The 12154-nt window shown below is 41.3% G+C and overlaps 1 protein-coding gene across 4 annotated transcripts in view; it reads left to right on the forward strand.

The window, feature by feature from the left end:
• Window positions 1-7057: 7057 nt before the first annotated feature.
• Window positions 7058-12154, forward strand: part of WIPI1 (WD repeat domain, phosphoinositide interacting 1) — a 53567-nt gene continuing 48470 nt past the window's right edge. For 2 of the 4 annotated variants that reach the window (XM_043963171.1, XM_043963172.1), the window contains exon 1: window positions 7058-7321. In XM_043963171.1, coding sequence (XP_043819106.1) covers window positions 7236-7321 — 86 coding nt within the window. In that variant the 5' untranslated portion in view covers window positions 7058-7235. Of the gene's footprint in view, window positions 7322-7414; window positions 7474-7797; window positions 7860-12154 lie in introns of those variants that run through there. The other 2 variants (XM_043963174.1, XM_043963175.1) reach the window with 2 other exon arrangements.

A 12154-nucleotide genomic window follows, 5' to 3' on the forward strand; every position in this document is an offset into this window, starting at 1 on the left:
GGTCTTCTCCTGGATTACCTCATCCAGGTGCTCAGGAGGACTGGAATGTAGGGTGGTGGTCCTGGAGCATGTTCAGTTCGATCTGGTGCCGCTTATCTCTTTTGGGTGTGTGTGTGTCCTTGATTGAGTTCAAGGAGAGGTCTACTTGATTTCAAGGGAAAACCCCTGAGGTTTCAAGGAAAAAGCTCCTTGAACTTCCCAGAGAACTGTTGGGGTAACCGGGGCCCATAATCCTCCCATGACATTTGGCAGATGAATAAAACTTTTTCTTTGTCTTCTTTAGCTATAGAAATATGTAATATTTACTATGTAAATCTAAGAATGTTAACAACTGGATGCCTCATTAGGCAATCCAGAGAATATAGTATATTGGTCCATTTAATGTCTTTTGTCCAAAGTCTGGTAGTTAATAGACATTTGTATCTTTCCATTTCTCATTATCACTGTAATAGGTGATAGATTTAGGCTGCTGAATTCTTTGATGATACAAATGATCAACAGTTCTTCTAGACAGTCTTTCTTGGTTTCCATCCCTGATTGTTCCAGACAGTTAGTTGTGTAGCAGAGCCCACTCATGCATTGGGGAAATGCCTGTTCTCTCAATGAGCTTTTGCTTCAACCAATCCTTTCAGTCTTCTGGTACTATATTAGGGAATCACCAAGGTCAAAGTATCCACTACTGAGTTTACAAAGCCAGTGTTCTCATAATATGCACTACCAATGTTTGTCTTCATTCTCTAGTAGGCTTCTGCACAGACTGCACTGGTAAGTATGCAGATAAAATATGTAGATAGAGAATTGCAACTTGTATCCTGCTGATATTTTGAATAAGGTGGAATTGTTTTCAACCTGTATACATTGATATTTTTGTAAATACATAGACATATTAAGGTGACAGAAATAAAATGGAGATCATTAAAATATCAATAACGTTTTTCAAGTAACAAAATACATCAAATAACAATGTGAATAACATGCAGTAAATAAAAACTTTCTTAAAGTCACTTAAATCTGTTTCATCAACAAAGCAGAACAATTAAGAACATCAATAAAACATTTTGCACAATAATATTTCATTTTTAGAGTAGAATAGAATAGATAGATTAGGGAGAAAGATTTGTTTGTTTGAGGCCTAAGGACAACACCCAACAAAAACAGAAAAAAAAAACCAAAACTGGTAAGGAAACAGAACATTTCTGGAAGAAATTGCTATATTATGGTGCATTCAAAACCCCAAAACAAACAAAAAAGATAATGTGAAGGTGAAATAATAGAATGCTTAGGGTTGGAAGAAAAACAAGCCCCCCTCCCCAAACACACACACACACACACACACACACACACACACATCCCTTCCAGAGTAGAGAAATGAAAATCCTAAAATAGGATAGGGGCCCGATCTGTGATTTCATTGGTTTAGGAATTTCTCAAGTGAGATAACCACCTTTAACAATGTAGATCAGCATTTTCCCTGAAATTTATAATCTTGGGAAATTGCCTAGAGGATTGAGAGATTAAGTGACTTGCCCAGGGCCATGTAGCTAATTTGTGTAAGAAGAGACTTGAACTCCTTTAGGCCTTCCCATTTTCCAGGCTGGTTCTCCATCCAATACCTGTGTTGCCTTTCATAGATATAAAGAAACAAAGTGATATTAGGAACAAAACAAACAAAAACAGGATTGAAAATGGGGAGGGGGGGGGCACAGTGGATAAAGCACTGTCCCTGGATTCAGGAGACCCGAGTTCAAATCCAGCTCAGACATTTGACACTCACTAGCTGTGTGACCTTGGGGCAAAGTCACTTAACCCCCTTCCCCCTTCCCCCCCTCAAAAAAAAAATCAATGAATAAACGAAAAGATATTTAAAATTAAGCATCTGGGACACAAGAGCCCAAAAAAATGGAATGTGCCAAAATTCTTTCCAGCCAGCATCAACTCAACCTGAGCCAAGGACTAGGTCAATTTCAAAAACTCACCAATAATCCCAAGCAAAAGTGGGGATTGAAATGACTATTTTTAAAAATTATTATTATTATTATGACTACTTAAAAAACTTAAGTCCCAATAATTGGGAATAGTAACAAGAGAAAAAAAAAGACAATCTTTCAAAATTAATCCCCAAGGATAAAGTATCTAGATGTAAAATTGTAAGGAGTCCCCAAGTGTCAGGATTTTATTGGAGAAAAGGATGAGAGGTGCCCATTTGTAACATTTGTATAGGGCCACCAAATACAACACTTGATGTGTCCCACATTTAGGGGGGCCTCCTTTCCCAAGCTTGGCTTGCTTTTTCCTCAAGGACTAATCTCTGTTAGGTCTAGGAGAAATTTTACAATTTGTGTCATTAATTCCTCTCTGCTTATAGACTCTTGATTATGAAAGCATGCTTTGTTAGGGGCCCTATTTCAATGTACCTCCATAGTATCTGTGAGGGAAGCTAGGTGGTAAAATGGATAGATTGCTGGGCCTGGAGTCAGGAAGACCCAGATTCAAATCCAGCCGCAGGGGCAGCTAGGTGGCACAGTGGATAGAGCGTTGGCCATGGATTCAGGAGGACCTGAGTTCAAATCTGGCCTCAGACACTTGACATTCACTAGCTGTGTGACCCTGGGCAAGTCACTTAACTCTCACTGCCCCTAAGAAAGAAAGAAAGAAAGAAAGAAAGAAAGAAAGGAAGGAAGGAAGGAAGGAAGGAAGGAAGGAAGGAAGGAAGGAAGGAAGGAAGGAAGGAAGGAAGGAAGGAAGGAAGGAAGGAAGGAAGAGAGAGAGAGAGAAAGAAAGAAAGAAAGAAAGAAAGAAAGAAAGAAAGAAAGAAAGAAAGAAAGAAAGAAAGAAAGAAAGATCCAGTCTCAGATACTTACTAGTTGTGTGGCCCTGGGCAAGTCTTTTAACCCTGTTTACCTCCGTTTCTTCATCTGTAAAAGGAAGTGACAAACCACTTCAGTATCTTTGCCAAGAAAACATCAAATGGGGTCATGAAGAGCTGAACTACAATAATAACAAGTATTTGTGATGTTTGAATGGAGTCACTGTTTGCTTCTCTTCTTTCCATAAGATTCAATCTTGCTGAAGCCATTGATTTACAAAAATCCAAACCTTTGCCATCTGTACCTGCTCAATACAGATCACACAAATAAGGATTAGTAATCACCAGATTTTCTTTTATACAATGTTGTTGTTGTTCAGTTGTTTCAGACTCTTCATGATCCCACATAAGGTTTTCTTGACAAGGACACTGGAGTTCTTTGGCATTTCCTTCTCCAAGATCATTTTACAGATGAGGAAACTGAGGTAAATGGGGTTAAAATACTTGCCCAGGAGCACACAACTAGTAAATGTCTGAGGCTGGATTTGAACTCAGGTCTTCCTGACTCCAAGGACGAGGGCTCTATGTACTTCACCATTTAGCTGCCCCTTTATACAAAGTAGGGGAATAAAAACTGTAGCAATGAAAGGACAGTGAATAGTGACAGTAGGAAAAGTTCATTTGCATAGGAAAAAGCCAGTGGCTCCTACTGCTGACTACAGATAAAGAATAAACTTTTCTCCCTGTGTTCAATCCTTTTCCCAAGAGAGAAAACTGTCCATGACCTTAAAGGAGAAACAAGCTTTGAGCCAGTCCCTCTTTAATCTGTAAATGAAGGGAATGTACTTTTCCTCTGGTTACTCTAGTCTCTCCAGCTCACCAGTTCTTGGCCAAGGGCAAAGAACACTCATCAACTTCTGATTCAACATTAACTGCTTATGGGGTCTTGGAGAAAGTAGAGACCAGGAAGCATCCACTTGACCTTTATTGCCTTTCTCCCCATGTGATGGGTAACAGGAAGACAGAAGTTGGTAAAAGGTGGTATAGAACCTTGAATGACATGGTAATAGGTATAAATGAGGAGCTAGTCAAGGTTTTTGTAGAGGAGGATGACATGATCATATGTGTGTTTGTTTCTACTGTGATGCAGTGCCAGAGATGACTAATTGCTGTTTTCTAAGTATCTTATTTAACTGTGATTATTATGAAGCCTTTTTTTTCTTTCTGACATAGCACCCCTATTAAAAATGTTTGATCTTTATTATTGGCTTCACTATGGCTGAGTCAGAAAGTGTTTGACATTTCCTGAGCTTTCCTTTTACTTTGACCCATTTGCTGTCTGGAGTCCAGTAAAGATGGTTTTTTGTCATTATTTCTTATAAATTCCATGCTTCTTATGAGGTAGTTTGTGCTGTTGTTTCACTAATTTTTCCAGCATGATACTGGTGAACCCTCACTTCAAGCAAAACTAATGTATCCAAATTTTATACCCTCCCACTAGCATGTTTGAAAAATAAAAGATCCTTAGGAACATGAGGTAGGAAGTTTTAGAGAAATTTTTGGTCTAACCTCTTCGTTTACAAAAGAAGAAACTGAGGTACAAAGAAGTGAACTAGCTTGCTCAAGACTTCTCAGGAAACAAATATCAGAGATGGGATTGAAATTCAGATCTTGTGGCTCAGTGTACCTTCTGTAGAGGCAGTACAGTGTAGAAGAAAGAATATTGAATGTAAGAAGGCATTTGGTTTTGAATCTGGTTCTAATACTAACATGTTGTGTGACCTAGGGCAAGTAATTAAATCCCTCTGAACATAGCCAATGTGCTGATTTGTTTTGTGGTACTTTGTTATAAGGGAGGGTTCTATTGTGAGGAGGGAAGGAGAGTCACTGGAAAATGATGTCAGTGTTGTTAAAAATATGACATTAACAACAACAAAAACCTTTGTTGTCTTCTCTTAAGAGTAATAATGTTGGGGGCAGCTAGGTGGCGCAGTGGATAAAGCACCAGCCCTGGATTCAGGAGTATCTGAGTTCAAATCTGGCCTCAGACACTTTACACTTACTAGCTGTGTGACCCTGGGCAAGTCACTTAACCCCCATGGCCCACCAAAAAAAAAAAAGAGTAATAATGTTAATATTAATATTGTAACCCATATGTCAATAGGTCCCTTAGACCTGGATTTTCTAGGTGGAATAGGTTCAACAGGGAGGAGGTTGGAGGTAGGGAAGTGGGAAAAAAAAAGGACCTAATGGTAATAATTCTCGAAGTCTCCTGTTGGAACATCAGAATTGAGTTTGTGTTTCTCTAAGGGCTCCTAGGCTACCAAACCATTAACAGAGAGCATCTTTATTAAATGCATGGAAAGAAAGAGAATGAACTCTGACCCAAGTTCCTTTAGCAAATCAATAGTTATAATCCTCTATCAGAGAACTCAACTTCCTTGTCCAATAAATTCAGTCACAGTCATTGAAAAGCAGGTGAAATACTATTAGTGTGAATGGAATAGAAGACTTCAGGGCAATCCAACTCATTACTTTGAAGCTTCTCTTGACAATGTTTTCTCCGTTGCTCCCAGGAACATACGACTAACCTCAAACCTGTAGCTGTCTCAGTTACTGCCTCTCAGCACATCCCACAGCTCTCCAGGCACTCACACTGGCACAACCAACTCAGCTTTCCAAGTACATGTGCCTCAAGGCTCTCCTTCAGCCAGTAATGATTATTTTGGAACTGCTTGGATCCTTTCAGCATGAATCCGGTGGTACGCACCCACTACATTTATAACACCTACCTCACACTCACAGCTGTTTTGAAGAAAGGGCCTTTTAACTTTCAAGTGCCAGCTTAGGTTGTCGTGAGCTATTTTTGTTCCATGATCACATATGGCCTATACCACATTGTCTTTTTTTGTTTGCTTGCTTTATGAAAGGAAGAACAATAGGAAAACTTTTAAAGATACACTTGTGCACTTGGTATGAAACAATGTACACAATAAAGTCAGTTTACATATAGCTTTCCAGGAACGAATCAATTCTACAAAGTGAAGTACACGTACAAGTTTACTCTCATTTGTTCTCAAATCTTTTGAGGTCTGTTATGTCCTCTTCACCTTACAGTTGCAGCCTAGAGACCTTAAGCCTTTTGCTTCCCGTTGCAGTGACTCAGAGCCAGATCTAGAAATAGAACCCAGCATTCCAAATGCCATTCTAACCAGTAGGTATTGTGCAAATTATCTTGCTTCTCTAAATAGAACACTGACTACTGTACAGATGACTTAGGTTTATAAGGCTGAGCTGGCAGGTGATGTTCCTTTGACTTGGAACATTTGAGTGAAGTAGCAGCACACCTAAACAGAAGTTTTCACTCATTGCAGAGTATAGTATTTTGAAAACAAGAAGTCTTGAACCAAACCATAAATATACCTTTAAAGTGCCTTATTATTCCTTTATTAGAGAGAAGGAAGGGAACGTGGAGCAGAATGAAAAGACGGCCAGGTCTTTTCCACCCCGGGACACTAGGGCTTGAAATGAAATTCAGGATGTCTAACTCAAAGACTGATATTATCCAATCCACCTTTTCTGCCTTTCCTTGATTCTAGGTCCATAGCTTCTAAATGTGTACCTTCTCTCTGCTCTCCTCCTCCAAGGTTGTTTATTTATAACTTAGGACTCTAAGGACTCCTTCCTTGAGGAATTTAAAGCACTGGAAAGGCACAAGTTAACAGAAGGAATGACTTTCCAAATTTCAAAGAAATGAATTAATTCAATTCAATTCAACAAACTGAATTCCCTTATGGTTCGAAGCTGTGTTCTTTTTCCCTGCCGTTAAGAAACAAGTTTTGGGAAGTATCTTCACCTTGAATTCTAATGCCCTTTAATGAAATCTACGCTTTGTTTACCGGGAAAAGGTTAGTAAAAATAAAGTTACGGAAGCCGGGGATGCAGGACTGCATTAGGCAATGGGGCTGCCTCAAGGTGCACTCACCAGAGGCTCCAGATGTGCCTATCCTTCCTAAGGGACCTCAGCTTAGCACCTCTCCGCCCCACAGTCCAAGCGAAGAAAACACTACCACGTGGCCTCCAGCCACGTAGTTAAACCCTTGGTCCAATGAGCTACGGCGTCGCGGGGCCGGGGGCCGGGTTCCTCACGGAGAAGCACCGCCCCCAGCCGCAGAAGATTGGCCGAGCTGGCAGCCCCACCCTGATGTGGGGTGGCTACCAATGGCAGGCGGCGGTTCGTGGCCCCACCCAGTCAGCTGCTCGGCGGCGCCGGGCTGCCAGCTGTGGAGGTGGGCCCCAGGGTCCGAGCGGGGAGGGGGGGGGCTTGAGGAGCCGCTGCCGCCGAGAGCCTTCACCAGGCGGCTGTTGCAATCCGGGGTGCTCGCGACCCGCCCTCGCCTGTCAGGCTTAGCCCTTTCCCCCGTCCCCCATGGAGGGTGAGGCGGTCGAAGCCCCCTCCGGTGGGGCGGAGGCCGAAGCCGGGCTCAGCTGCTTCTCCTTCAACCAGGATCGCACGTAAGCAGCGCTGCCACCTCCACCCCTCCGAGGCCTATCGCCTTGAGACTACCAGCGGGGAGGGCAGGACCTGTCGCGACCGGCGCCGAGATGACGTCTCCTCCTCCTTTCCTTCCTTTGAGAGCCAGAGGGGGCGGCCCGCAAGGGGAGAGGTGTCATGTCGCCGCTTTGGGGCGATGGGGGTGGGGGAGAGAGAGTGTGAGAGAGACTGGCAGTCACGTGAGGGTCACATGATTCTCGCCCCCCAACTTTCCTATCTCAATGCCTGATTTCAACCCAGCTATTCAAAGCGAGTTCCACCCAAACCAAAGGCCGCTGGGCTTAAACTAGAGAGGTGGGGGTGGGGTGGGGTTGAAGGGGCGGAACGCGGTGGAGGGAAAGGGGAGGAAAGAAGAACGGAAGCAGAAAAAGGAGGGTCGGTCCAATGGTGGGAAGATAGGAGGAGGAGGGGAGGGGAGGGGAGAAAGGGAGCAGTGCTGTTTGGTCAAAGCAGAGAGGAGAAGAGCTTGAGAAATGAGAAGCCGAAGCCCAGCACATAGTAGGTGTTTCATAACTGCTTGTTAACTCCACCTCAGGAACATGCTAGAGGAGGTTAGAAAGGGGATCCAGGAGAATGAGTGTAAAGAGTTGTTTTCCCATTTGTCCCTTGCCACGGTAACGTGGCAACCGCGCTGGGACTTGGGACAAAGATGTGGCAGTCTTTTCACCTAACCCCTTCCTGCCTTGGTGTTAGGGCAGCCTGCTAGCCATTGATCCAGCCAATCTTCAAGCACTATAGCTTTGGCTTTTCTGCTTGGCTTTTTTCATTTATCTCATGTGACAATCAGAAGAGCCTTTTGCACAAAGGTTAACTTTGCCAGAGGAGTTGAGCATCGCATTGTCTTAAGTAAAATTCTGTATGTATTTTTTTAAGTTTAGAGACACTGCTAGGCACTGGGGGGGGGGGGGCGGGGGCGGGGAGGGGCTGTGCCCTCGAGGAGCTTAATATAACTCTTTGGTTCTCCTCTTTGGGCCTGGTTGTTAGCCGTAGTTGCTTAATCATACAGCATGAGGTTGTTAAACTGTAATTTAGTTTTTTTGACCCAATACACCAGACTCCTTTTCAGAAACTATTAAGTGTTTTCCTTACAACCATATGGACAGCCTTCTTTCAGATGTAGCCTCAGATCATCAGAGTTGGCTACCTACCTCCTGTTCTCACTTCTGGTTGTGCCAGTTTTTGTTGTCCTCATCTGTAAAATGGAAATAATAATAGCATTTACATCACAGGGTTGTTGGGAGGCTGCACTATATAAATGCCAGCTATGATTCTTCTGAGTGGATTTTATGCTTCAGAGCTATGCTAATATTGAACATGAGAGTGGTATAATTAAGGTCATCCTGTACTCTATGTAGCCCAGCTCTTCATTCACCCTATTTTTATTTTAAAATATATTGGGGGGGGGGGAGCTAGGTGGTGCAGGGGATAAGGCACAGGCCCTGGATTCAGGAGGACCTGAGTTCAAATTCGGCCTCAGACACTTGGCACTTACTAGCTGTGTGACCCTGGGCAAGTCACTTAACCCCCATTGCCAGGCAAAAAACAAAACAAAACCAAAACACAAACCATATTGTGCTTCGAAACGTGGCTTTGTTTGAAAAGCTTTGTGTAACTGAGCAGCACAACAGCTTGGCCTTGATAACATTTTAAGGTTTTGTAAGATGTGTTTTGCAAGAAGGTAATGTTGTTGAAATGCCTGGGTGATATTGTTCTTCCCAACTGAATACAGGTTAGAAAGAAGGGAGTCTGTCTGCAAATTAATAATAGATGTCTGAAAATTTATGTTAGAATCCATTTTATAATGGATTTGAAGTAGCGATGCTAACTTCTATCATAATTTTTAAACATTATTGAATAAATCTCAGCTTTTACTGAACATTATTTTCAAATCTGTGAGGGATGTTTGATTAACTTCCTCAGTCCCTACTCTCATTTCTTTTTCTTTTTCTTTTTCTTTTTTAAGAAGGAAGTTCTCTATTGGGCAGTCTAATCTCATCTATAAATAAAAGTTGTCGTTATAGTCCCTGTGAACCATGGATTATATGACATGGTTTTAAAATAAATCATTGCCCAGCATCAGACATGTTTAGCGTGTTAAATTCTTTGTAAAGATGTAGGTTGACACTTAAGAATATAAAAGACATAACTTATGAGTGCCTGTGTTAATAACACATACTTTTAAGAAAAGGGGCTTTTTGAAGCCTCTTTTCATAAGCAGCAACATGAACTGACTATTGTGGTAAATCTTAAAAAGAAGCTCTAAAAGTGAAATCCTTGATTCAAATTTAGACTGATCTCTAGATCTTTTCTTGTGGCTAGTGATCAGAATTTTGAATTAATAGGAATCATATTATTTCTCACAGACAAAATGAGGATATTTAGCTCCATAGTTCAAGTAACAGCACTATTTGAAAACTATTATAGAATGCTAAGTATTTCAGTCGATGCTATATGATAATAAGCAACATTTTCCCCTTCCCCCTCCATAAATTTAAGATTTAGGTATATAGTTAAGTGCTTCTTTGTTTATTTTAAAGTAGTAATGTAAGTTCCTCTTGGGATCTTGGTTTGTTTTTTCAGTTACTAAAGCTATACTGGTGCTCAAGCTAAAAGAAACCTTTTAAAAAAATTTTAATTTTATTTTATTGGGGGGGGGCAGGGCAATGAGGGTCACACAGCTAGTAGGTGTCAAGTGTCTGAGGTCGGATTTGAATTCAGGTCCTCCTGAATCCAGGGCGGGTGCTTTATCCACTGCACCACCTAGCTGCCCAAAGAACCCTATTTTAAAGCAAATATTTAACCTAAGACTGGCTTTTTAGCTGGTTGAGGTTGTTAAAGACAGGAACAGTTACTATGCTCTGTAGAAGTTGACTGTATCAGCATATGATTAGAAGGTGTGGAAGTCCAGTCTTATGTTAATGAAAGAAAAGGCTATAGCCCCATAATAATGATCATTGCTTCACTTTAATATATAATATATATAACAATAATTTAATATATTCTTTACAACAAAGTTTAATTTCCACCCTTAATAATTTTACCAAAGTAGGTAATAATATACATTATATTTAGCACTTTAAGGTTTGCAAAGAACATTACAAACACTTCATTTGATCCTCATAACCCTGTGAAACAGTATGTTTCTGTGGTTAGAGAATGCTCTCTTACTCAGCAAGATCTAGATTCAAGTGTTGCTGCTACAAAGTAGCCTTGTGACCCTGGACAAATCACTTAACCTCTTTGAGCCCCAGGCAGAACAGGTATGTATCATAGATTTAGGGAGTTTCCTCCCTGAGCATTCCCTACACAAATGAAATCCTAGGTCCAGACAAAGTAAGAACTTTAGAAGAAGGTATTAAAGGATTAGAGACATTAATTAGCATCGTCATTTTCCAAACTGAAATGGAGGTTACATGACTTGCCCATGGTCACACAACTACTACTGAGTTTTGGTGGCAGAGGTCCAACCCATATTTCCTTGTCTCCAAGGTCCAAAACAAAATCTTCTGTGATCATTCCACCTCTGTTTACTGTTATACTAGGATTCTGTTTCGTTCACTGCTAATGTAGAAGCAGATTATTAAGAACAAAACAATAAGCTGAAAACATAAATTGGGATTCAAGAAGATCTTGACCTGCCTCTCTCTGTAGTCAACTGGGCTTGTTTCCTCATGGAAGTCAAGAGACCCTAGAGTTACATTTAAGAATTAGCTATGGCAGGGGGCAGCTAGGTGGTGCAGTGGATAAAGCACCGGCCCTGGGGGCAGCTAGATGGAGCAGTGGATAGAGCACCGGCCCTGGAGTCAGGAGTACCTGAGTTCAAATCCAGCCTCAGACACTTGACACTTACTAGCTGTGTGACCCTGGGCAAGTCACTTAACCCCAATTGCCTCACTAAAAAAAACCAAAAACAAACAAAAAAGCACCGGCCCTGGATTCAGGAGGACCTGAGTTCAAATCCGGCCTCAGACACTTGACACTTACTAGCTGTGTGACCCTGGGCAAGTCGCTTAACCCCCATTGCTCTGCCCCCCCCCCAAAAAAAGAATTAGCTATGGCATCTATAATCATATGAAAAAATGCTCTAGATCACGATTGATCAGAGAAATGCAAATTAAAGCAACTCTGAGGTATCACCTCACACCTTATCAGAGTGGCAAATATAACAAAAATGGAAAATATTGGATGTTGGAGGGGATGTGGAAGAGCTGGGATGCTAATCCACTGTTGGTGGAGTTGTAAAAAGATCCAACCATTCTAGAGAGTAATTTGGAACTATGCCCAAAGGGCTATAGAACTGTACATACCCTTTGATCCAGAAATACCACTGCTAGGTTTATATCCCAAAGACATCCCCCAAAAGAGAAAAAGACCTATTTGTACAAAAATATCTATAGCAGCTCTTTTTGTGGTGGATGAGAATTGGAAATCAAAGGAATGCCCATCAATTGGGGAATGGCTTAAACAAGCTGTGGTATTTGATGGTGATGGAATATTATTGTGCTATAAGAAAATGACAAGCAGGATGATTTCAGAAGGGCCTGGAAAGACTTGTATGAACTGATATATAGTGAAGTGAACAGAACCAAGAGAACACTGTGCACAGAAACAGCAATATTGTTTGAGGAAGAATTGTAAATGACTTAACTATTCTCAACAATACAATGATCCAAGACAACCCGAAAGGACTGTTGATGAAACATACTATTCACCTCCAAAGAAAGAACTGATATTGATTGAACATAAACTAAAGCATGCCATTTTTTACTCTTTCATTTTTTCTTTTATTCAAG

This window comes from Dromiciops gliroides, chromosome 4, assembly GCF_019393635.1.
Source record: "Dromiciops gliroides isolate mDroGli1 chromosome 4, mDroGli1.pri, whole genome shotgun sequence".
Lineage (NCBI taxonomy): Eukaryota > Metazoa > Chordata > Mammalia > Microbiotheria > Microbiotheriidae > Dromiciops > Dromiciops gliroides.